Genomic DNA, 27,323 nt, shown 5'->3' with positions numbered 1-27,323 from the left:
TTATTTGATTTTGGTTTTGAGATGCAGTGTATTGATACACCCTGAGAAAACCATAATTCAAAGAGTCATGTACCACAATGTTCATTGCAGCTCTATTCACAATAGCCAGGATATGGAAGCAACCTAAGTGTCTATCAACAGATAAATGGATAAAGAAGATGTGGCACATATATACAATGGAGTATTACTCAGCCATAAAAAGAAACGAATTGAGTTATTTGTAGTGAAGTGGATGCACCTAGAGTCTGTCATACAGAGTGAAGTAAGTCAGAAAGAGAAAAACAAATACCTTATGCTAACACATATATATGGAATCTAAAAAAAAAAAAGTTCTGGAGATGCATTGATTTGATTTTGGTTTTGATATTAGATTTCTACCTTAATATCACTTCAGGAATTTTAACACTGAGCCTCATCATGTGAATTCTAAAGAAATGTCATTTAACAATTAAAAACATTAAATAAATACAATGTCATTTAACCTGAATTGACAATACCAGCAATTTAAAGAATGTGGTGTTTAATGGAATGATAAAACTTTTTGTATTTGTAAACCCTGAATTACCGAAATTACCAAAAAAAATCTTATATTCATATATGAAGTACTTGAAAATCCATAACAAATTACTTTTATGTATTCTAATTTAGAGTAAAAAGAAGAAATAAGAATTAGAGCAGAAATCAGTGAAATTGAAAAGAGGAAATCAGTAGGAAAAAAAAATCAATGAAACCAAAAACTGGTTCTTTGAAAAGAGTAATGAAATCAATAGCCTCTAGCCAGGATAACTAAAAAAAATAATAAGAGACTGGGGACACAAATTACTAATATCAGAAATGAAAGTCGGGACATCACCACAGAGCCATCAGCATTAAAAGGATACTAAAAAATACTATGCCAGCAAAGTTGATAACCTAGATGAAAAGGACCAATTCCTTGAAAGACACAATTTGCCAAAACTCAAGCAAGAAGTAAACAATCTGAATGGACCCATATCTATTAAAGAAATTGGATAAATAATTAGTAACCTTCCAAAAGAGAAAGCACCATGCCCATTTGGGCTCACTGGTAAATTCTACCTAACATTTAAGGAAGAAATTTTTACCAATTCTCTACAATATCTTTCAGAGGATAGAATCAAAGGAAATACTTCCTAACTCATTCTATGAGGCCCACATTACCCTAACACCAAAACCAGACAGACACTACAAGAAAAGAAAACTGCAAACCAATGCCTCTTATGAATGTAGATGCAAAAATCCTCAACAAAATATTAGCAAATTAAATCTAACAATGTATAAAAAGAATTATACACCAAGAAAAAGTGGGATTTATTCTAGGTATGCAAGCCTGATTCAACATTTGAAAATCAATTAACGTACTCCATTACATCAACAGGCTAAATCATATTAACAGGAGCAGAAAAAAAATTTGACAAAATCCAATACCCATTCTTGATAAAAACTCCCTGAAAACTAGGAATAGGAGGGAAGTTCTTCAACTTGATAAAGGATATCTACAGAAAACTCACAGATAACATCATGCTTAATGGTGAGAAACTCAAAGCTTTCCCTCTAAGATTAGGGACAAGTCAAAGATGTCCCGACTCAGCATTGCACTGAAAGTTCTAGCTAATGCAATAAGACAAGAAGTGGAAATAAAACATATGTAGATTGGAAAGCAAGGAAGAAACCATCTTTGTTCATAGATGACATGATTGTCTATTTAGAAAATCTAAAAGAATCAACAAAACTTGAAGTACTTTTTTAAAAAAGATTTTATTTTTTAGAGCAGGTTTAGGTTCACAGCAAAACTGAGGTGAAAGTACAGAGAATTCCCGTATGCTCCCTACCCCCACAGATGCACAGCCTCCCCGTTATCAACATCCCCCACCAGAATCGTACATTTGTTACAACTGATGAACCTAAATTGACACATCATAATCACTCAAAGTCCATAGTTTACATTGCAGTTCACTCTCAGTGTTCTACATTCTGTAGGTTTAGACAAATGTATAATGGCACATATCCATTATTATAGCACCATACAGAGCATCTTCACTGCCCTAAACCCTCTGTGCTCCACCTGTTAGTCCCTTTGTACCCATGGATTGAATCTAAGGAAAATATTTTAGGTAAAATGATATTTCCACCACTAGTAAATAGACCATTCTTAGAAATATGTACTTAATAGACTTTTATGACGTACACATATATAAATAGAAAAATGAATTTCCAACCTGTTGCAAGCACCCATGTTGCCCCACTCTGACTTTGTACACCAGGAGACTTGTACCAAAATCAGAAACAAGAATTAGAGTCTGACTGTTCTTCCTGACCTCTTCACCTATCAACTACTCTAAACTGACACCACAGGTTTCCCTACCCAGTGACATTCATAATTATCCTCTCTGTAAAACATCCTACTCTCTTTCCCCATGACATTGCCACTCCAGCAAGCATTTTCCAGCAAAGCTTTGCTTTATCCAGACACTTCAAGCCACACCCATAATCTAAATAATGGTGCTCATGTAGCAACCTTACTGCAGGGACAGCAGTGGGCCCAGTCCTCTTCAGGCTCACTACTGGAGTCCAGTGCGGCTCTTTCATTTACAAACGGAGGCCTTTTGGCTTGGTCACTCTTTGCTAATGAGTTATTATGGCTGGACAACTCAGTTCCATTTTATTACAATGCCCCATACAATTTATGAATGTTTTAGACATGAAGAAAACTGAAGAGAAAACTAACAGGTGAATTTTCAAGTGTCTTTCCCCAAACTCCCCTGATGCTTATGTTGTATTGAATATTCAGATCAACTTCAAAGGATGTGAAGAAATTAATTCAGCCATAACTATCAACTTAATGCTGCTACAGAAGAAAAAAAAATAATGTAATTATTCAAAATGTCATTTTGTAGATGAAACCCTTTTGCCTGATTTTTTTTTTTTTTTTGTCTGCGTTGCATTGCTGCTCGTGGGCTTTCTTTAGTTGCATGGAGTGGGGGCTACTCTTCGTTGTGGTGCGCAGGCTTCTCATTGCGGTGGCGTCCCTTGTTGCAGAGCATGGGCTCTGGGTGCACGGGCTTCAGAAGTTGTGGCTCGCAGGTTCTAGAGCTCAGGCTCAGTAGTTGTGGCGCATGGGCTTCGTTGCTCCGCGGCATGTGGGATCTTCCCAGACCAGGGCTCAAACCCGTGTCCCCTGCATTGGCAGGCAGATTCTTAACCACTGTGCCACCAGGGAAGCCCCTTTCTGCATGCTCTTACAGTTAAAATATTCTTATTGGATTTTGGCTTTTCTCAAAGTGATGCTGCAAAGCTCATCTATCTAACTGATACTCACTGAGCACCTCTGAGGTGACTTAAGTATTATTATCCAGTAAGTATGGTATATGTTTCACAAACATAAACGCTGAGCCTTACTTCAGCTAAATGTATTGGAGCAATGTTGCTGTGGAATCACTACAGTGTAAGCACAAGAATTTAAACTTCTGACATTAATAATGGCAAATGAATAAAAGGTACAGATTACCATCATTCTTGAATATGTAACTACAAGTTAGTGACTAAAAAGTAGAATAACATACATGTCTATAGGAAATTTTATTTATTGATCATTCAAAAGTATTTATTGAGTGCATGTTTAGTGAAGGCATTGTAGAGGAAACTCGGTACCTGAGGAACCAGGGAAAAATTTCCTTGTCTTCATGGAGTTTTCAGTCTAGTGAGGGAGACATCCTTAACATAAAGCTTGCAAAGAAACAGATATGCTATAAAGAAAAATAGGAAGCATCAATGAGAGGACATATGAGTGTGCATATAAGAGAACATGTTAATTTGGAAGGGCAGGTACAACCTCCCTGAGGATTGACATTATAGTCGAGTACTGAGGATGAGGAGGGCTGCCCTAGTCTGGTGATATTTCTATGATGAAAGAGGGAATAGCAGGAGAGAGGTGGAAAAAAGGCAGTACTGATGGGGCAATGCCTCTGAGTAGAGAGGGGCCATGGGATAGGATCCAAAGCTGCATCCAGGGATAGCTCCTGAAGAACCACCAAAGATCCAGGAGAATGGAGCATAAGCAAAACAACACGCTTTGAAATGCAGCTCTTTATCAATGACAGATACTGTATATCACAGAAATCCTTTGTTTTACAATTGGGGAAAACATAGTAAGAATGTTTCAAATCCTAATTGACACAAACTTCGTTCCTTTTCTAACTTCTAAACATTCTTACCATAAACTATGAACATATATATAGCAATTTCAGTGTTCGTTTTACTTAGACCTGTTTCGAAGGGGAAGACTAATATATAACACATCCTATCTCTCTGTACTTTATATTGCATCTTCTTGGGAAGAGAAGTTGTGGCAAATTAAATGAAAAATGCATACAAAATAAAGCTATTAAAGTGGAAAAAAGAATTTTTAAAAAAGCAGGGAGAGGGAGAAGTAAATAATCCAAATTAGGCTAGTTATTGTAATTGAAACCTTTTTCTCACTGAGTTTTTTGGCAGCCAAGACAAAAGAAGAAAATGTGATGAAATAAAAAGCAAGTATTTTCTGATCAAAGTATCCTTTGATACTTCAGAAAAGAGCAAGTTTTCCAAATCTCAAAGGATTTCTAAATGTAATTTATTCTGTAAGAGATGTGAAACAACAATGGTAGAGTCCTAATAACTACTGTTTATAAAGTAGAATATCTACTACGTGCTAAGGGCTTCCATGCCCCATCTCCGATTCTCACTACAGCCTGCAAAGTGGACCTTGCAGATGAGAAAACTGAGATTTAGAGGGTGGGCAAATTGTTTAAGGTCGCACAGGTAATAAACGGTATACTTGGGGTAAATTGCCCCAAAGCAGCTCTCATAATGTTTTTCTTTAATAACCATTTCAAAAACAATACCACAAAACCTTATTATGCTTTATTTCTTATATCAACCCTTGATCAAAACCAAGAGCATAATATTGAAACAGAACTCGGCAAAGATATGCCTTTGGCACCAAAACGTTAAATTTATTATTATAAAATCCTTAAAAAGTATTTGTTTCCTATCTTGATTAGTCTGCAGATAGAATTCTACTTGTCATTTAATGCTTTTTTTCCCTAAAAAGAGAATGCACTTTGCAAAAATTGAGCCAGTAAATTAGTTGTGCTTCTCTGCCTCTGACGCTTTCTTTTCCTCCTCCTTCTCCTTCTTTTTATTGCACAAAGTTTTAATTAAATTCATACACACCTGGTTGTTTGCTCTTCCAATTTCTTTATTAAAGGTTACCATTAGTCAAGATAACCTTTAGTAATTAGCTGCTACAATTGTTGTCAGATTTATTATTTATTATTTATTTATTATTTATTATTTCTCCCTATTAAATTGTTGGATTCATATAGAAGATTTTATAGACCTTTTCCCAAACTGATGTTTAGGTTTTCAACCTGTTTCCTTGCTTTTCCTCAATTTACTTTAATTAAGATCACTTTTAACACTTGGTTTATTCTAGAATATCCAATAATCTCATTTCTTAGTATTTCTAATCCTTTTGTCTACTTATGTTGAATCCCCATAATCTGTAGCTAAAATGACAATACTTTGATAAGGTCTATTTCTCTGTGATTAGATATTCCTTAATCAGTTCTATATCATTCATATGATATAAAATGTCTTTACACATTTTCCTATGAGTACCCAATTTTGAGGAGCATTTTTCCCCTTAATATCGTTTTCTTCTTCACTTCTCCATGTGCAGTGATCTCAACGTGTCAAAATAAGATTAGCATTTGATGAGATTATGTATTTTATTTAAAACCTATTTTGAAAATAAGGGGAAGTGTGCCTATTATTCAGCTCTTAAAAACTACTCTTTTTATGTCTTCAGATGCTGTAAGACAAGTTTTCAAAGTATATTTTAGGGATTCCTGGAGGGTCCCTGAGACCCCTTTCAGGGTCTGTGAGGTCAAAACTATTTCATCATAATATGAAAGCATTTCTCCTTACTTATCAAAGTACCGTGGAATTTTCCAGAGTCTACATGATATGTGATTTTACAATAGAGAATGCAGCAGATATGAGAATCCAGCTGTTTTCCATTAAACCAGACATTAAAGAAATTTGTAAAACTTTAAAACAATGGCATAGTACTCTCTAATTTTTTGTCTTAGAAAATAGTTATTTATGTTTTAAAATGTATATGTTAACATCATGAGTTTATTGTTTTATTTTTAAATAAATTAATAAGTGATTTCTAAATTTCTCAGTTTTAACTACTTACACAGTAACTAAATGTTAGGCATAACTCACATAAACAAGAGCTCTTTGAGGTTCTTAATATATTTTTTTTAACTTTCTAGAAGTCCTGAGACCAAAAAGTTTGAGAATTGGTGCTCTGGAAGTGTTGCTGCTTCTAATGATTGTATCTCCTTGGGGAAGACAAAAAATCATATACTCCATGTTTTCCTTCTTCCTGGCTTCCTGACTTGAGATAACATAGAAGTCAAAAATACTAACTAGTGATGAAAGGCAATCAGTGGGTCTAAGCAAAAATAATATTGCCATTTTGCCAATAAAATACACTTAAATGCCTCCTCCCATATGTGCACATGATTATATTATGACTTTTAATAATCTATTATTTTCTCTGAAACTTTTCTTCTGTTATCTGGTCTAGTTCTCCTTTATGGAGTGCCAAATGGTGTTTTGTTTTTGTTTGTTTTGTCTTGCTTTCTTTAGATTTGGACTTAGAACACATGACCACCATTTCTGTTTAAGAAAGCCAGAACAACATTTAATGAGAATCTTTACATAATTAGTACTTGCTAAACCAACACTTGTCAGTCATCTCATTTGCTGTTGTTATTGTGTTGCTATTTTCAGTGTCATTTTCTTCCCAAAGCAGTGGAGCTTCTAAATTGAGTTAGATTAGGGAGGAAAATCAATATTTTCTATTGATCCCAAACTATGCAATTCTTAGGTATGCTCCAAAGCTATTATATGAGATACTCACATCTCTGCCTTTCAAACGCTGCATATACGAGATATAGTATCTTCCTCCTTAGGGATATGGTGGTTTTTTCCACGGTATCATTCGAGGCTGAGTGGGGTCCTCTGTCATTCTCTCGTATCTCCTCCCACTCTCTTATTACCTTCCCTCTCTTCCATTATTCTCCCCTCTTCTCCTTCATTTTTATTTTCCTCTCATCCCCACCCTATAAATCAAGAAATAAGTATTTCTTGAGCACCTGCTTGGGAATCATGACATGGGCAAAGGTATGGACTCTGCTGCCAGATGCCCAGGTCTGAATCTTGACACCACAATCTCTAGTTGTGACATTGTACAGATCTCTTAGCCTCTCTATGCCTCAATTTTCTCACTTCTTGAACAAGAATTATATGATTTACATCACAGAGCTGCTGCTAAGATTAAATAAACTAAGAGATCTAAGGTGTTTATAATAGTGCTTGGAATATAGTAAGTGCTTAGGACATGAATGGTATTATTATCTACCTGATAATGATCTAGTATAAAGAGGGAGCTAGACCTGGTAAGACATGAACAAAAGCAACTTTATGTTTTTCTCACTGTTGTCCTGACACATTAACCCTGTGAATCCATTCTTCTCCTCAATGAATAAAATTTCAGGCCATGCCCATAGTTTTTCTTGTCCCTCTTGGGTAAGGAAAAGACCAAAATTTTATTTTTTACTTTTTTTATTAAAGTATAGTTGATTTATAATGTTGTGTTTCTGCTGTCCAGCAAAGTGATTCAGTTATACATATATACATTCTTTTTTATATTCTTTTCCATTATTGTTTATCTCAGGATATTGAATATAGTTCCCTGTGCTATACAGTAGGACCTTGTTGTTTATCCATTCTATATGTAATAGTTTGCATTTGCTAAGCCCAAATTCCCAGTCCATCTCTCCCCAACCCCTGCCTTGGCAACTACAAGTCTGTTCTCTATGTCTGTGAGTCTGTTCCTGTTTCACAGATAAGTTCACTTGTGTCATATTTTAGATTCTACATATAAGTGATATCATATGGTATTTGTATTTCTCTTTCTGAATTACTTCACTTAGTATGATAATCTCTAGTAGCATCCATGTTGCTGCAAATGGCATTATTCCGTTCTTTTTTATGGCTGAGTAGTATTCCATTGTATATATGTACCATATCTTCTTTATCCATTCCTCTGTCGATGGACCTTTAGGCTGTCTCCATGCCTTGGCTATTGTGAATAGTACTGCTATGAACGTAGGGGTACATGTATCTTTTTGAATTATAGTTTTGTCCAGATATATGCCCAGGAATAGATTGCAGATCATATGGTAATTCTATTTTTAGTTTTTTGAGGAACCTTCATACTGTTTTCCATAGAGGCTGTACCAACTTAACATTCCCACCAACAGTGTAGGAGGGTTCCCTTCTCTCCACACTCTCTCCAGCATTTGTTATTTGTAGACTTTTTAATGATGGCCATTCTGACTGGTGTGAGGTGGCACCTCATGGTAGTTTTGATTTGCATTTCTCTAATAATTAGCAATGTTGAGCATCTTTTCATGACAAGACCAAAATTTAAGACTCATCCAGTTTTAAACTTCTTCCCTTCCCCACCTTGGGATCTGTAATTTATAAACATAGGGGGTAGGAATTCTTGTTAGTTTCTTCTTTTTTTCTTGCTCTTTTTCAACAAGCTAGATGCTGATTGTGGTCCTTCCAGGGTTGGGATGTGAAGGCGATGATGAAGAGTGAGTGGGTTAGGAGATGGAGGGTTAAGACTTGGTCTTACCAGATGGGCACAGTTCTGGGCTGGCACCAGTGATCTATGGGTGTGGCAGGTTACAAATGCCTGTTGTTCTTTCCCTATGAGACACCATTGATAGCTCTACAGAGACTCATTGCAGGACAGTTCTCTCACTCCAGGTGATCTGAGTGGCCCTTCAGCTGCCTACTCTCACCTCCCTCATGTTCTGCTTGCTGTGATGCTGAGATGAGGTGGCATCATCCCAGCAGGAAACACTCCAGCAAAGGGGCCTCTTCTGGGAGACTAGTGTCTGATTCCCTTCTGCACAGTCCACACTGGGCCCATGAGAAATGTGCTTCTTTGTCCAGCTATTATTTGAGGGCAGCTGAATCTCACTGAGACCCTCTCTCCTCAATCACCTGCTCCAAGCATTTTCCAGTTTTTCATGAGTGAGCCAGGTATCAGTCCCTATTTCCCCAAATCACTAAGTGACACATGTCAAGTGACCTTGAAGCTGTTTATCCCCTCTTACTTGGCTTGAGTAGAAAGAAAGAAGGACTTCCTCCCTTCCCCTATGAGATTGGAAAGGAGAAAAACTACAGCACCCTGGCAGCTTTTTCTCTTAACCCAACAGAAAGATAGGCAAAGGATTTGAATGGGCATTTTATGAAAAGGAAAACCAGTAAAGGTACGAAAAGAAGCTAGACTATACCAGTAAACAGAGAAAGACAAACAAAACTTAAGGTATAATTTTTATACTCCAGCTCAGCAAAAGTTAAAAATATAAACTTTGTAAAGATATTAGGAAAACATATACACTTACAATGTTTATGTGAGTAAATACTGATGGAGTCTTTTAGGAAAGTGATTTTGCAGTATATATTAAAATTAAAAGTCTATATACCTTTTAACCCCACCAGACCTGCTTCCAGGTATCTGTCCTAGAGAAACACCAGCAAAAATACTCAAATATCCAAGTACTGACGGTTTATTAATGCATTATTTGTAATTTTTAAAAACTTGAATGTCCATCAAAATGGGAATAGCAAAATAAAAAGTGATGGACATCAAACAAAAACTGGATGCAAGGATTAAATAAAATAAGCTGTGGTGACATGTGGGAAAGATTTCAAAGACATGTTAAGTGAAAAAAAGATCAGTGTAAAAACTTTTATTAATGATACATTGATGTAAGAAAATGGAAAAATCAGGGATATTTCTTTGTATACATATACTCATATTTGTAAATGCATAGAAAAAAGTTCAGACCATTTCAAACTGATGAATGATTGCTTTTGGAGAGGACCTGAGGCTTCCCCTGGAAGAGAAGCAGGGTCAGGTAGAACTTTTAACATTCACAATGAGAGTATGTTACATGTTTAATTACACATGATTTACAAAATAATTTAAAATGTAATAAAATGAATGGAGTTGTTAGAGGTAATTTTTAAGATAATCTCAAGTATAATACTCTGTACTGATAGCTGGATATACTAATCCTCAGAAGAGTCTATGAGAGCATTCATTGTCATTAAACAATATTTTTCATATTAAGAGTAGTTCTCTATAATAATTACTCACATCTAAATGTCTGTTCAAATGATAATTAAGAAATCTTTGCTATGGTTGTGAACTTCTAAGATGACACATACAATTATGCTTTTCAGATAATAAATCAGACAAATTCAACACAGAGCACCTTGACTTTATTATAATAATAATTAGCCAAGGGCTTCCCTGGTGGCGCAGTGGTTGAGAGTCCGCCTGCCGATGCAGGGGACACGGGTTCATGCCCCGGTCCGGGAAGATCCCACATGCCGCGGAGCGGCTGGGCCCATGAGCCATGGCCGCTGAGCCTGCGCGTCCGGAGCCTGTGCTCCACAATGGGAGAGGCCACAACAGTGAGAGGCCCATGTACGCAAAAAATAATAATAATAATAATAATTAGCCAATTTGAGCTGATATGGTAATATGCATATGAGAACTGCAACCAATATTCTCTGAGAAGTAAATATTTTATTTCTGGCAGTTGGTTCTATACAATTTAAATTGCATTTCACTTTTAGGAAAATATGTATAAGCTATTCTCAAATGACATATAGTTTAAAACACATTTTCCCTTATGGTGTTTATTTTTAAATCATAGTATGTGTGTTGTTGAATCACATAACTTAGTAAAAAATTATTATAATTCTGGAAAGATTAAATGTTGGAACCATAAATATAATTATATGAATGTTACTTAATTATTTTCCCTGTTTAGTACCTACATGAAAATGGGATTGTCCATCGTGATCTCAAACCAGAGAACCTTCTCTATGCAACTCCAGCCCCAGATGCACCACTCAAAATTGGTATGTTTCCTGATGTCTTATGATCCCTTTTCCTAAAGCAGAAGAAATTTATTCCACGGAATTTGTAAATATTGCTCTGTCCAGTTTTGCCTCCATTCAATTTCCTCAAATATTGGTGTCTGTAAAGGAATAATGCATTGTTTTGGAAGTCTGTGCTCTTTCCTGGAATATTTACCTGAATTAGTGCATAGAAGGTGGTGCTTCATTGCTGGACACACAAAGGAATCACAGCTCTTGGAAATGACAGGGATTTCAGGAGGTGACCTTGTATTTTGTAGATAAGTTTATATAGTAGAAAATCACAGATTACATGACACTTCTTATTGCACAAGTTAGTTGGAGCTTAATTTTAGGTAATGAAGAACTTTGACACAAAATGCTTAGTACATATCAGTGAATTTGGGCTCTGAATCATTTGTTTATATGAACAGAGATAAATTGAGATCTGTATTTCCCAAAGTACACTCCACAGAACACTGGTCCTCAGTTGAGTGGTCCCTTTGGTGGGGGGAATGGTTTGTGGAGGTGCTAAGTTTGGTCAAGTAAGTTAAGAAATGCCAACTTACAGTTAAACAAGATTTTTATTTCTGCAGGACTTTTGAGAAAGTTAAAAATGCTAATGTGTAGAGTGACATCTAAATTAGTGTCTGTGAGGCTTTTTCCAAACCTTATTTGACTCTGGAAACCTTGGTTTGGTTTTTTTCCCCCAGTAAGCACTCTGAAGAACTACAAAGATGGTTTGGGAAGTTCTGATCTACCCAAAGAGATCATTAAATCATCATTTTAGAAAAACATGTATTAAATTTTACTTTCCATGTCCCTTACAGAGCAAATCTTTGTTTGCAAAAATAATTATAAAATTTATTTTAGGTGAAATCTCCTTAGTAGAATCTGTACTAAATCCTCTAAAGGGCATTGCTTTTTTGGCGCTTTTATAATGCTGATCTGATGAGTTCACTGCATTTATAAATGTTAACACTTTTGAAAATTAAGTTGTACATATCATGGAAGAGCTCAGACAACATAATGTGCTTTATGAATGCAAGAACCTAAAGAAAAAATACTGAAGTCGTGCTGGGCAGCCAGCTTGTTCTCATAATCACTCCTGAAAGGCAGTGGGCAGCAGGGAGGCTTCCATTTCCTTTAACATCACTTTCAAAGATTTTATCCTTCAAGAAATTTCTTTAAATGGATGGATAGATACTAATTTAGACAGGAGAGCCTTTCTTTCTGAAGGACTTCCTGCTGCTTTTTCTGATAAGGATCAGCAGCACCTCCATGGAAATGTGGGTTTATCTTTGAAGTCTAAAATGGCATCAATTCTGTACCTGTCTCTCTTGAAGAATGGCCTTGAACTGTTTCATTATGTTTCCTGGGTGAGAAGGATGTAGCCCAGTAAATAGACCATAATGGTAGCAACTTTTGTTAATGTTTTATCTAGGTACCATTCTGAGAAATAAATAAGAATTTTTGCACAAAGTTATATGTTCCTCATACAAGAGTAAATTCTTATCCGTCAAATATACTAGAGAACAAAATTACTTATTTTGAAGCAGAATAAACCTTTGATATTTCTGTTCATTTTACTGACATTTACAAAAGTCTAATTTTTTATTTTGATTTCTTCCAGTGGATTAAAAGTTCTGAATTATATCAATAATTCTATACTGTTCTTTAGAGTTAGTTTCAAATCTCAGAATTAATATTAGACAAAATATATCTGTCACAACTATTATTTCAAGAAGAAATAGCTTATTTACTGAAAGCTAGTAATTATAGAGAAGAGCATAACATGTATTTGGGAGTCATGGGGTATTTTTTTTCCAATTTAAAGCAAGGCATGAATTATTATTTAGTTTTTTTTAGTTTACTGTCCCAGGTGACTGGCCCCTATCTATATCCACCCCAACGTCAAATACAAACAAATAAATAAGTTTTACTTTCAATAACAAAAAAGTAATCTGTCATCATATAAAAGCTGAGAAATGACTCACTTCATTAAATTTTTTTCTTATCTCAGCTGATTTTGGGCTCTCTAAAATCGTGGAACATCAAGTGCTCATGAAGACAGTATGCGGAACCCCAGGGTACTGCGGTATGTTCTTTAATACCGATATTTTACTTTTATTGTATTCAATGATCTGATCTTTTTTAACTCCTAATATCTCTATTTGAAACACAATTTGATGTAAGTCTCCATGAGGAAGGCATATATAAATGACATTCAGACCACCTGTTGTTCTGCATGAGGGGTTCAATGATGTTGATTTCAGGGCACCCCTGTTAAGACAGCAGGGGGGAGAGGGGCCCTCAGAAGGAAGACTGGGTGTTCTGTACCTGCTTTTAGGTAGTAGCTACTCTTGGACCCACTCAGGAATAGAAAGACAGTCACTGGGGAAAAGGGCAGGGAAACAGCACTGTGATTGGGATTAAAGCCATGAGCCCTTTGTTACTTTACTTATTTGCTTTTACTCAGGAAGGTGTGTGAGGAGAGCATATATCATTAATTCCGATGGTGTATAAGACTACAGTGAGAGAGGGGTAGCCCATAGTTCTCATGGATGGCACTGGCCTAGCCTCACTAGGACAACGGCTTTAGGTGGGGTTTCACCGCCAGAGTCCCCCAGAGATGAGCTGTGGGACAGTCCTCCCATCCTCTTGCCCAGTCTCCCAGAATGGGCTGAAGGTACCCTGAGTACAGTTCATAATCCAGAGACAGAACAATAGCATTTGATCCAAGCCAGCATGAAGCTCGCCCTTCTTTCCTTGACAGCTATATTAATCTGGGAACAACCTAAAAGCCAATAAAGCTTGCAAAAATTATCAAGAATTTCTAAAGTTTTTCTGACTAATGAATATGTCACAAATTAATTAAAATCTGGATTACAAAGAAAAGAGACAAGACTTCAAGTTACCAGTCATAAGATTAGCTATCATTCTCTCTTAGGATCATCGTCTTTTTACACAAATCTTCCTTCACTCGCTCATCTCTTCAGCAAAATCACCTGCTGTATTTCAGGCCAGTGCTTGGCACCAGGAAGATGCATTTCTTGCCTCCACCCCCATCCCCAGGGGTTCACAATCTATAGGGGAACAGACATGAAACCAAAAAAGTATCGCATCTTAGGAAATACCAGGTTATGCATATGGAAAGGCCTTTATGGAGACACAGGAGAAGGGTGGTATTTGGAGTTATCTGTCTTATTCTTCTATGGCATTTATATTTGTTAGTCACTCCACCTCAGAAATAGGCACATAAGAACTACATTACTAACTCATTGTAACAACCTTTGAATTCATAGAAATCAGACTGGAGAGGTGCAGTAAGATAGTCACTGAAGCAAATGTATGATTAAATTCACAGAATTTTAGTGCTGAAAGAAACTTTAATATTCATTTACTAACATTCTCATTTTACTAAGGTCAAAAGAGTATGACTTCCCCAAGATTCCCCATCTAGTTATTAGTGGATCAGGGATGAGAATCCTGGTATACAATGTCCTGAAAACAGATTTATAGAATTCCCTATTCAAAAAAGCAACATAGATAAATCAGTATAGTTTTCCCTCATAGAAATATTTATCATTTATTGCTTTTAGTTTAAAATATTTTCTATTTTAATTTTTGAAGCCTCAAAAGTATTACTTGGTCATTGTAAGAAGTGAAAATCCAAACATGTGTAATCAATATTAACAGCCTCATTCATTCTTCCACACCAGTCTCCATGTTTCCATGTTCACATAAACATTTTATAATTTTGATTTTAACTAGCTAGTTTCCCTGGTCTAAAATAATATTTTAGATTACTTTCTTGCAGCTGAATTGTTCATAAATCCAGTAAGTGCACAGAATTGTGTACCTATCTTTCTGTTAAATCTTTACATTGTGCCAAATATTCTTCTTCTGGATCTTAAGATCCTTGAGGACAGGAGTAATTTATCAATTAGGAGTAAATTCAGAAAACCAAAAATAACTATGGCTTAAACAAGACAGAAGTTAATTTCTCTGATGCTAGAGGTCTAGAGATAGGCAATCCTGATGGGTTCCACAGCTATGGCTCTGCAGGTGTGGTGGATCTCAGTGTCAGGGATTCAGACTTTTCCTGTCTTACTCTCCCATTCCTGAGTATGTTTCCTCACAGTCCAAAATGGCTGCTTGAAATCAGTCATTATATCTGCATTCTACACAACCAGAAGGAAACAAATCTAAAAAAGAGTACACATTTTCACTGTTAAACAGGCTTGCTGAAGCCCCACATGTCACTTCCACTTATATCTTATTAGCCAGTACTTAGTTATAGCCTCCACACTGCCAGGGAAACTGGCAATATGTCCCTTGGCTGCACGTGCTGCTGTCCCAAATGAATTCAGGGTTCTATTACAAAGAATGAATATTGCATTAGACGACTCACTATCTCTACCACAGGCTTATGAGTAAGATTTTCATTCTCAGAAAAAAATGTGAGGACTTCCCTGGTAGTCCAGTGGTTGAGAATCCGCCTTCCAATGCAGGGGACGTGCGTTCGATCCCTGGGCTGGGAACTAAGATCCCACAAGCTGCAGGGCGGCTAAACCCGCATGCTCTAGAGCCCACGCGCCACAACTAGAAAGAAGCCCGCATGCCGCCACTAGGACCTGATGCAGCCAAATAAATTAATAAGTAAATAAATATTTTTTTAATGTGGAAACCATTGCAGTATGTTCCCTATAGGCATGCTCTTTTTCATTTTCCTTAGAACTGTTAGCAGACAGCCTATCACCCTTCCCTTCTAATGATGCCGTGTGAACTTTTCCTTTCTCTAATTCATATGTCCTTATTTGTCCTCATCCTGAATTTCTTTCCTGCCTCCAGATCCTGCCAACAATATGGAGAAAAATAAGAACCTTGAATTTAGTACTATGTGCCAAATGGGGTTGCCTGTTTGTGACCACTAATTGCTGACCAATTGACAGAAGCATTGAAAGAGGATTGAGAAAAGAATGAGACAACAAATTAAGGATTTCCACAAGAATAAAGCTGGTGGACAATTTAGTAATCATTATCTAATACTGAACAATAAGTATTCCAGGGAGGTAGGTAGGTTGGAGAAATTCTCTGAGACTTGAGCAGCCCTGAAATTGAAGGATCAGGGAGAACTTACCCTAGTGATCTCTCAGGGTCCCTGCCGTGACTAAGAGATAGCAGTCCTTTCAGTGGCTTTAATAATAGTGATAAGAGGGACTTCCCCAATGGTCCGGTGGTAAAGAATCCACCTTCCCATGCAGAGGATGCGGGTTCGATCCCTGGTTGGGGAAGTAAGATCCCACATGCCGAGGGGCAACTAAGCCCGCGCGCCACAACTACTGAGCCCATGCACCTCAATTAGAGAGCCTGCGTACCACAAACTACAGAGCCCATGCGCTCTGGAGCCCACGCGCCATAACTAGAAAGAGAAAACCTGCACGCCGCAACTAGAGAGAAGCCCGCATGCCGCAACGAAGATCCCACGTGCAGCCAAAATATAAATAAATAAATAAATAATAATAATAGTGATAAGAGCAAATCTTTCTTGCAGCAGTACAGAATGGCCATTCTATGAATGAATGATTGATTCATCCACTGATAAAATGAACATTGAATGTCTAATAGACTCCATGTTAGTCACTGAGATTATAAGAGTGAACACAGTATGATCTTGCCCTTTAAGGATTTCATAGGCTATAAAAGAAGAAAGACCGGTACACATAAATCAAAATTTGTTGTAATAAGTTATATATTTATCTGAGCCAAAGGCTCAAGCATTTAGAGGGGAGGGAACAATTAATCCTTCTTAGATGGGCCTTTACAGAGGAGGGGTACTAAAGGATTAGTAGGAGTTCAACAAGTGAAGAGGTGGCCACAAGGCATTGTTTGTCAGCAAGCACAGGAAGAGAAAAGTCAGAGGAGTGGTAGCATCTGAAAAGTTCAGGGACTGTTAGTTACTTTGTCACTTTGCATGACTGGAACATAGAGTCTTTGGTACAGAGAATACAGATGGACTTGGAAAAGTAGGATGGACCAAATGTTAAAAGAATCTGTACATTAGGCTAAGGAATTCAGACTTGCTTTGGTAGATAATAGTGATCCAGCAAAGGTTCTTAATCAGGGCAATTATATTTTTAAATCAAACCTGTATTTTATAAATACCTTGATAATGACATTATGACAGATGGATTTGAGAGAGAAAAGAGATCAAAAGAAGACAAATTAGAAAGCTATTGTAAATGCTCTTTCCTGTCACTCCATAAACAGCTTCTCAGTGAATAATGTATTCAATCTACTCCTAAATCCAATCGTTTATTTTTTTAATATAAAGTTATTGTAGGGCTTCCCTGGTGGCACAGTGGTTGAGAGTCTGCCTGCCGATGCAAGGGACACGGGTTCGTGCCCCGGTCTGGGAAGATCACACATGACGTGGAGTGGCTGGGCCCGTGAGCCATGGCTGCTGAGTCTGTGCGTCCGGAGCCTGTGCTCTGCAACGGGAGAGGCCACAACAGTGAGAGGCCCGCGTTCCGCAAAAAAAAAAAAAAAAAAAATTATTGTAAAAATACTATTTCAGATGCTTGTCTTTGCCATCTTATAAGACAGGCCCATCTTACAGATAACGCCATCTCATAATGGAGGCTTATTTTCCATTTGCTATTTTTTTCCCTGCAGATATCCATATCACCCTTGAGGCTGTGTAATGGGGAAAAAGGGAATTGAGTGGGTGAACAAGATCAAGATAATCCTTCCACTCTGCTATAGGTAGAGACTCATCAGGAAGTAGTAATTTGCTATATTATACAGAAAGGAGGAGAAAGCAGCAAGGAAGCTGGGGCAGGGGTGGAGATTGAGAGAGAAAATATAAGTGCTTTGTGGACTCTAAAGTGGTAAACATATGTGTGGAATTACTATTATATAGGCTGAGGCAGGCTTAGAAATCAAAAACAATAAAGTTCAATGTATTTAATTTAAAAAGTAAAGTTCATAATATATATAAAGAGGGAGGACTTCCCTGTTGGTGCAGTGGTTAGGAATCTGCCTGCCAGTGCAGGGGACACAGTTTCAAGCCCTGGTCCGGGAAGATCCCATGTGCCATGGAGCAACTAAACCCATGCGCCACAACTACTGAGACTGCATGCCACAACTACTGAAGCCCGTGCACCTAGAGCCTGTGCTCCAAAGCAAGAGAAGCCACCGCAATGAGAAGCCCACGTACTGCAACAATGCAACTAGAGAAAGCCCGCGCGCAGCACCGAAGACCCAGCACAACCAAAAAATAAATAAATAAACTTTAAAAATAATAATAATATATATAAAGAGACATATATTCATACATACTCTTGGTCCACAGGAAATACACTAGAATATTACCTCCAAGTGGGAGTAAAGGAGGGGGCAGGATTTTAAGGATACACTGAAAGCATTGAAAAAGCTGAGTTAGGGAAAAACAGAAGTCCCAGTAACACCAGGGCACAGGAAATAGGTGACCTAGAGCGGAGGAAAGATGCAGGGTTTTGAATTTTTTTTAATGTAATATAGTAATATTTATATTCATCTGTCTTATAAACAATTAGACCATTTATAGACAAGCCTGAAGCCCTCTTTGAGGATCAACCTCAATTCTAGCCCTTTCTCCCTTCACCACATATAAGTACTGTCATCAGTTTGCCATGTAACCTTCTGAGAATATTTAGGTGAGGCAGGAACTGTTCATTTATAGAATGATCTGGAAATTAAACGCAAGAGCAAAACTGGCGAGAATCACTGTCGTGCTATGGAAAGCATTACTTTACACAGAGACTTTACCTTTAACTTGGAACAGTGACAGAGAGGGGAAGGCTGACCTTGTTTCCTTGCTTGATGTAAGGACGATTACATCCTAGGTCAATTATCCTTATGTACGCTGCGTCTAGTTTTTTGAATAGAAGGGTTTTTTCAATTACATCTTTGGAGAGAGTGGGTATCTATGTTATACCATCTGTCATTTGTCAGGAAATTAAAAAAGGAAAGTTACCCAATCAGTCTCACTTATAGAACCTTTGCCCCAGGCTATTAATAACAGAGAGTTCTCCTATAAGTGAATCTCAAAAGAAAAAATATCACAGATGCTGTGTGTTTAAGCAAATACTCATTATTTCCTGGGAAATCTGCCCAGTCAAAACTAAACTCCAGGCCAGAAAACTAAAATTTGTGATCCAGATAAATGGAATCAATGACTAGTGCTCTAACATAGTCCATGAGGGGGTCAACACTGAAGAAGTTCTCAAAATCTTGTTGTTGGGAAAAGAAACAGGTCTCAAGAAAAAAAAATCCATTGGGCCATGGCTCCTGATAAATGTGCTACAATATAACTATGCAATATTACTTCCAAAATGTCTTAACTGGTTCAGATATTTGAGGCTTGAATTCTGTGGGTGTTCAGACCTACCCATGCCCATCACAGAAAAGAAATACAAGCTGTTAGAGTAGAAAAGAAACCAGTGTGGAAGTTGTTAGATAAAAGAATGTTTCTGTCTAATACCAAGTATCTAATTTATTTATAGGCTTAGTTAATTAAACTATATGTGTTCATATTTTACACTCCTACTTGTCTGTTTATCCAAATTCTATTTTCAGGGTCCAGAAGCTGTTAAGAATTTATTTCCTCTTGGCATTTGCCAGGTCTCATTATTATAGGGATAATCCTTCCTTGTTACCACATGCTATGTTCTAAAGAAATAACCTATTACATTCACTCTACGAAAATTACAATTTTCAACAGTCTACAGTCAGAAGAGATTTCTATCTACATGCACACACATTACCTTAAAAATATTGGAAAATTTAAGTGAGATAAAAGAAGTAAATTTAATAGTCTAAAATACAAGCTTTCAGGATAGTTTCATGTTTTCGTTCTTTTCTAGAACACTAAATAGTTAAGGTGAAATAGTGAGTACACAATTACATTGATAACCTAATCAAGTAGGGGATTATCTCGCCTGAGAGCTAATTAAAAACCCACAATGATGCCTTCCTTTTTGCAATGAACTTTAAAAAAAAAAAAATCACTAGAAGAAATAAACATATAGTAAAATGTCATCTGCACTGTGTATAAGTTTCCCCTTGACAGGCTGGTGTGTGTATACTAGGGTTCCCATGGGGCTTGTTGACAATAGGAAGGGAGTAGGGAAGGCTCGAGGAAGAAAGCAAAGAACAATAAGCAGGTTGGTCCCAGATCCATCTCCCCTTCCTGAGCACAGCCCTTCGTTTTCCCTGAGATATGCTAAGTCCCCAAGCCATCATAGGATTGTCCCCGGCGTGCTAGCAGTGCCTGATCCAAATGAACAAGTGCCAGGTAAAGGGAAAAGTGGGACTGGGGATAGACACAGGAGTGCTGAGGAAAGGTTGTAGCTCATCTTGTTCTTGACCTTGCAAAAGGACAGGGACTCTGCAGGTTGAGTGCAGGCTTATTTTAAGCTGTCTTGGAAATTTTAAACTTAGAGGAAAATGAGTCTCTTGAGGCCTTTGTGTTGGTCTGATACTGACCTAAACCAAGGGTATTCTGTGGAACTTTATTCTTTTTTCGTTTAATAAATATTTATTAAACTCCTATTATGCACCAGGCACTGTTCTAGGTGATATAGCAGCGATATAGCAGTGAAAAAATTTCTTCTTTAAGAAAGGTACATTTTAGTGGGAGAAGACAAATAATGAACAAAGTAAATGTGTAAATTATATAGAAAGAGGATATAATTTCTGTGGAAGAATATAGAGTTGGGAAAGGGGATAGGAAGTGCTGGGAGCCTGAGTTAATATTTAAACAGGTGTGATCAGTGAAGGCTTCACCTGAGAAGGGAACATAAGAGCAAAGACTTGAAAGAGGTAAGGGAGAGAGCAAGCAACATGGATATCTAGGGAAAGAACATTCCAGGAAGAGGGGACAGAGCACACCGACCCTGAGGCAAGAAACAGTAGGCGGGCAAGAGTAGGCCGGAGAAGGGATCAGAGAGCTCCAGCTGGAAAGATATAGCTAACGTTAACTGAGATGAGGAAGACTTCGGGAGCAGCAGGTTTGGGGCTTGTTGATTTTGAGATGCCTGTTAGACATCCAAGTGGAGGTGACATGTGGGCAGAGGGGTGTATATGTCTGAAATTCAGGAGCAAGGGCGTGGCTGTTGATATAAATGTGGGCGTTATCAACATATAAATGCTATTTAAAGTCATGAGACTATCTAGCATCACCAAAGCAGAAAAGGAAATGACCCCCACTGATCCCTGGGCAACATCACCATTAGGAGGCCAGAGAGAAGAGAAGAAACCACATTATCATTGAGACTGTCAAATAGTAGAAGCTCCACAGGACAGAACTAGAAATCATGAATAGATGTTGTAAAGCACGGATTTGAGCTCAATACACACAAAACAATGTTCTCACATCTAAAGCTGTCAGCAGTATAAGGGGCTGCCTCCCTAGCTTGGGAAAAGGTCACAAAAGCTGATTGACTCATCTCGCGGGATTTAGGGTTATCAACAAGGAGAGGGAGGAAGAGTCCTACAAATTTCTTCATCACCCATATGGTATTAAATAATATTACCACAAAATCTGTGTGTACATTCTATATGTATAAACTGAGTTTAGGACAACCACTCAGTTAAATCAAAGTTAACCACGTATATTTTGGCCTGAGATGGCTGATAAAATGGAGTCTAAAGAGTCACCAACATCATCCCCTCACTTCTCTTGCTCCTTTTAGTTTAGAGACAATCTTTTAATGTACTGTTAATCCTTAACTTCTGGGTCTCAATATCACAAATCATTTTCTGTGCCCACTTCCTTATAATTGTAAGAGACTACTTCAAGAACAGAACCAACTGTGCTGGAGAATTCACATGCCGTGAGGATTCAGCTCTATTATTACATATGTGAGGGTGGAATGATGGGAGGAAAAGAGGTCTAAAGGGAGAGGTGATTGATGGCAAGTGGGTAGAAGACTTGCTTAAAACGTATTATTTGGGCCCTGAACACCCACAAAACGTTCCATTTTAGAATGTTTGCTACAGGAAGGATATGCATAAAATAAACATTAAAAGTTTCAAAAGAATTATTATTGATAATTATCAGTAAGATGTATAGCGTCTTTGGAGAAAAACACAGTATTTGCCATACTTAACACATGAGACAGAGTTTGAATGCTAAGTCCATTACTTTATATCTGCATCTTCATTTAAAAAAGAGATTCTTACATAACGTTAATATTAGGATGAGTTGGGTTAATTTATTGATGTGGTTTATTTATTTATACTCTACCTTATCCCACAAAAAATGGGAAGGCAGCTTTTCAACGGTTAACACTCCTTTGCTGTCCCTCAGCCAGCATCCATCACAGCTTTAAAGTGACCAGGAGAGTTGGTATGATTAAGATTTGGAACAAAGAGTGATTACTCCAAGATGGGAGAGCTCAATGGAATCATAGAAAAGTGAATTCCATAGAAATGAAACTTTCACAGGCTAATTAAAATAAGTCGCGTTTCTTTTTTCCTCTTCTGAAAGCACTAGGTGTTCTCACATATTTGATTTTCTCTTCAGGGTATTATTAAAAATTTTAAAAAGTAAAGTGAAGAAAGTAAACAGGCTCTTTCTTCACCCATTTATAAGATTTATACAGAGAGAACTGTCATACAATTCATGTGGCAAGGAAGACTTTTTTTTTTTTTTTTTTTGCGGTACGCGGGCCTCTCACTGCTGTGGCCTCTCCCGTTGCGGAGCGCAGGCTCCGGACGCGCAGGCTCAGCGGCCATGGCTCACGGGCCCAGCCGCTCCACAGCATGTGGGATCTTCCCGGACCGGGACACGAACCCGTGTCCCCTGCATCGGCAGGTGGACTCTCAATCACTGCACCACCAGGGAAGCCCAAGACTTTTTTAACAGCTAAAATGAAAAACATCAAGTGAGAGTTGGATTGCCTGATATTTGCTGTGTAAAAGATCAAGAGCCAAGGAAAATAGAAAAGCTGCATTGGAACATAAAGAGCCTATCACTTGTGTTTCAAAACATCCTGCAAACTTTTTTCTTGCCCTACACGAACAAGTTATAAATAACTAAAGTGACAGGGGCTTCAAATGCCTCCTCTGTCGTTCTCAAGCTTCCACAGCATGGCATGCAAGAATTGATAGTATTCTGAGATTCACTGTAGTAAAGTGACAAGGCTGCTCCTAGCCAGAGGCAACCCCCTCTGGAAGCATCTCAACTGTATCACAGTCTGATCCATTCCATACCTTTGTTATAACATGTAGCACTGGAACATCGCCTGGCTTCTCTGTTGTCAAAGCAAAAATTGCACTTGACAATGTTAAAAAGGTTGTGCCTTATTCTTGCCAAATGTATGTGACACCATCACAAAGGACCACACATGGTACAGATGCTAAGAAAAGGACAAGTTTGGAGTCTGCCCGGCTGTGGGCACTTGCTGCCACCTATAGGACGCTACCCTGAAGGCATTCTCCTCCCGGTTCCCAGGCCAAGTTAGGAACCAGGAAGAAGCAGAGAATTTCCAAACACTGCTCTTCTGCTTCTGGCAGATAAATCCCTCTCCTTCCTCCTTCCAAACTGCTCACTCCCCAGAGACTTCTAGACGCTGTGCTAAAGATGCCATGGATTTTTGTGGCCCCCAGAAAACTATGAATTCAAGATAAACCTCTACAGTGAAAGCTCCACAGTGTTTTTTCCCTCAGCTGTGGTGGGCGGGGGAGTAGTTTTGTAAAGTCAGATTCAGGCCTTAAGATGAAAATAGATTTTTTTTTCCATTTTGCAATTGAGGTAGAGTTGATTGACAATATTATATTAGTTTCAGGTGTACAAAATAGTGATTCAAAATTTTTACAGTTTATACTCCATTTATAGTTATTATAAAATATTGGCTATATTTCCCATATGTTTTGAATGGTTAAAATGAAAATGTAGGAGAGAATTTAAAAACAAACGAACAAAGAAACCCCTGAACTAGTGGAATCTGCAGTCTGGCCTGGACCTGCCTCCCAGGCGCTGGATGCACCTGGGCCTTGCACACCGGCTACGCTCCACCCACGCTGACTGCTCCGGTTCCCTAAGGGCCACTTGTTCCTTCTTGCCGCAAGGTCTCTTTACGTGTGCTTTCTCCATCCGAACCCTCTTCTGTCTCTTTCAACCACTACCTCTCCCCCTGCCTAGTTAACTTCTCTAGATCTTTTACATCTGTTTAAACTTTGCTTTCTCTGATCAAATTTCTCCATCTTTCTGACCAGGTCAGCCCTCTATTAGAGCCACTCTCCCTCCAAGCGCTTCCGGTTACCACTTTACGTTTCTTCATATGGTTTTCTTTCTTCTCTTTTTTTTTTTTTAAAGGATACTTTAGAAAAATTATTTATTTAGTTATTTGGCTGTGCCAGGTCTTAGTTGCGGCACGCAGGCATCTTCGTTGAAGCTTGCAGGATCTAGTTCCCTGACCAGGGATGGAACCCCGGCCCCTTGCATTGGGAGCGCAGAGTCTTAACCACTAGACCACCAGGGAAGTCCCCGTATGATTTTCTTGATTCAGCATCTACCTCCCCCACCAAACTGTAAGCTCCGTGATGATGGAGACTTGTTCTCTGTAACTCCCCATTATTCCCCAGCACCACCCAACAGTATCTGTCATACAGCATGTGCTTAACAAATAGGTCATGATATATTAATTTATTAAATTTATTATAAATTAATTATTAAATGAGTGAGTGAATGAACCTGTTGATTTCATTCACCTTAGTCTCCCTTGGATTTGTCTCAAAACAGTTAACAGTAGTTTGAAAAAGTCTTCTGATAACGAATACCACTCTGTAGTTTTAACTCCATAGGTAGGAAGGGATCATAAAGCTCATCTAGGGCATTGACAAAATGAAGTGAACTAAATTATCCCTCTATTCTTCTCCTAGGACTTTAGGAAAAGAGGGAAAACCTAGCACCAATCAGTGTGTCACAGGCTATACCTGATGCTTCTTATCTTAGAACCATTTTCAGTTACAGTGATTTTATTTAATAAAACGTAATTCATTCCAATCTTTATATGTACCTTCAATTGCTAGATATTGGAGTGTGAAGTGTCCTGGGAGTTTTGTAGCATTTAGTGTTTAATGAGCAATAACATAAATGATAAGATAACTTTAGGAAGTGGCAGAAAACTTGGATCTACTTAGAAGACAGCCAGGAAAATCAATAAATGACTATTGACTATTTCTGAAAAGATGGTTCTAAATCACTTACAATACATTTTTAAAAACTGTATTACACCTTGAAATGTTTTATCCCCCCATTTTGCATTTGTTTGTTTGTTTGTTTTGGCAACGAGGTAAGAAAATATATGAAGGACATCCAGAAGTGCTTATAGCATTAATAGTTGCACTAGTTGATGCCTTTTCTTGAACTGAACTGGAAGTAGTCAACTATTTCTCACTCTAAGAAAATCACAATTCTGTAGAATTACCTTCAAGGACATTTGATACCTAGGAGACTTGAAGCGCTGGCGTGCCAGCATCTGAAATGTATTCTAGAAAACCTTTTGGCTCTTGGAAAGGGTTCAGATAGATTACAAGGATGTGTTCTGCTGGTTCTGAAGTCAAGGTCATATTAACTAATGAGTGAAAATATTTAAAGGTTACTGTGAATTGGTATCTAATTGTGTCTAGGAATTTAGGCATGTTTCACCCAAATTTTATATTAGGATTAGTAAATATTCAATAGGATAAATTCATTTAAAAAATTCTTTTTAAGAGGAATTTATTATGGAGGGGGAAAACGTTCTATATTCCTTTCATCTCAGTTAACCTCCCTATGGAAAGTCTAGCTTTTCACACCACCAGTTTACTCACATTGCAGCATAAGGTCTTACAAGGAAATAAATTGCCTCTGGAGAGTAAGGTTGCACCCAGTGCTGTGAAGGGAGATCAGATATTGCCATATCAGCTAAGAAACCCAGATGCCCTCTAAAGTGGATTCAGAAAGGCTTTTGTTCCGTAGTATTCACTTCGTTTGGGGCCCTTGGCCTGGGAGCTATGGAGGATGTCCTGAGAGAGCACCTGACCTTCGAGACAGCGTGCTGACCTCTGCACAGCACAGGACAGGAGGTTTGATTTCACTGGACCTGACAGGATAGGTGCCTGCAGGGCAGCAGACACAGTAGGCGCTCTGATGGGAGGGATGGGATTTCAGCAGGTTCTGTAGCAGGAGTGCTTGTCCTCTCTTCTTGCTTAAACTCTAATAACTATCCCTTTACGTACATCACAGTGGCTAAAACTCAAAGTAAACTTGGAAATTCGCTAGTTCGATTCATTTACTAGAGGTAAAAACCAAGACCCAGGAAATATAAGACTGTCCCCAACATATCTCTGTGTTTATGTTGAAATGTCAGTACGACACTTGATAACGCTTCACGGATGTGGATACCTGGAGTGGGGAAGGGCACATGGTACAAACTGTGCATGCCATATGCATGTGTTCAGCTCCCTGACAGTAGCAACCCTTCTGAAAGTGGCAGCCGAACCTCAGTTCCCTTTGCACTATGATGAGCAAATCATTTTCGAGTGGGAGTTCAGTGCGGGGGCTGCTGCGGCCCAAAGGAACTGTCTGTGGGTACAGATGGCTCTAGAAACGGAAGCCAACCTGACAGAGAGAATGGTGTTGGCTTTGAGCGTGCATTTTTCTTAATTATCTTAATTAAATCTTAAAAGGAAAATATTCTAGGAGTAATTTGCTCATAGATGAGAAAAACTTCTTGGCCCCAGATCCAGTTCCTCAAAGGGTGCATCTTGCTGAATTGCTTCTCAGAGTGCTAGAATGCACACCATCATTAAACAGGCTCTTCATCTCCTATATTTTATGTAACACAGTTTCTACATAAAATATGAAGAGAATATTCTGGTTGGAAAAGGATGGAGAGAAGGGGATAGAATGGGAAGACATCAGTGGAAATTCTGCTGTGTTCCTTCCTGTAAATTAAATTCAGAGTCCCATGAGAACAGCTTCCTTTAGGAGCTCACTTTGACAATCTCCACCAATATTGACATTCCCAGGCTGCATGGACAAGGGATCCTGCTCTCCTGCCCCACTGAGGGAAGGAGAAGTGTGGTACCCCTGTCCCCAAGGCCTCCCTCAAGGACCCCTCAGCATTCATCAATCAGCTCCTTAGGGGCCCTGCTGACACCTACAGACAGCACTTTTGTTCAAAATAGAAAGGGGCTACTCT

The 27,323-nt window shown here is 38.2% G+C and overlaps 1 protein-coding gene across 3 annotated transcripts in view; it reads left to right on the top strand.

Moving 5' to 3' along the window:
* CAMK4 (calcium/calmodulin dependent protein kinase IV) overlaps positions 1–27,323 on the top strand; it is a 227,456-nt gene that overhangs the window by 178,243 nt on the left and 21,890 nt on the right. For all 3 annotated transcript variants that reach the window (XM_027100159.1, XM_027100154.1, XM_027100161.1), the window contains exons 6-7: positions 10,998–11,088; positions 13,109–13,183. In XM_027100159.1, coding sequence (XP_026955960.1) covers positions 10,998–11,088; positions 13,109–13,183 — 166 coding nt within the window. The remainder of the gene's footprint in view (positions 1–10,997; positions 11,089–13,108; positions 13,184–27,323) is intronic.

The sequence above is a fragment of the Aethalodelphis obliquidens genome, unplaced genomic scaffold (assembly GCF_003676395.1).
Source record: "Aethalodelphis obliquidens isolate GAN/ISIS:26980383/991018 unplaced genomic scaffold, ASM367639v1 scaffold4, whole genome shotgun sequence".
In the NCBI taxonomy this organism is placed as follows: domain Eukaryota; kingdom Metazoa; phylum Chordata; class Mammalia; order Artiodactyla; family Delphinidae; genus Aethalodelphis; species Aethalodelphis obliquidens.
This window is presented reverse-complemented; position numbering and strand designations above follow the sequence as displayed.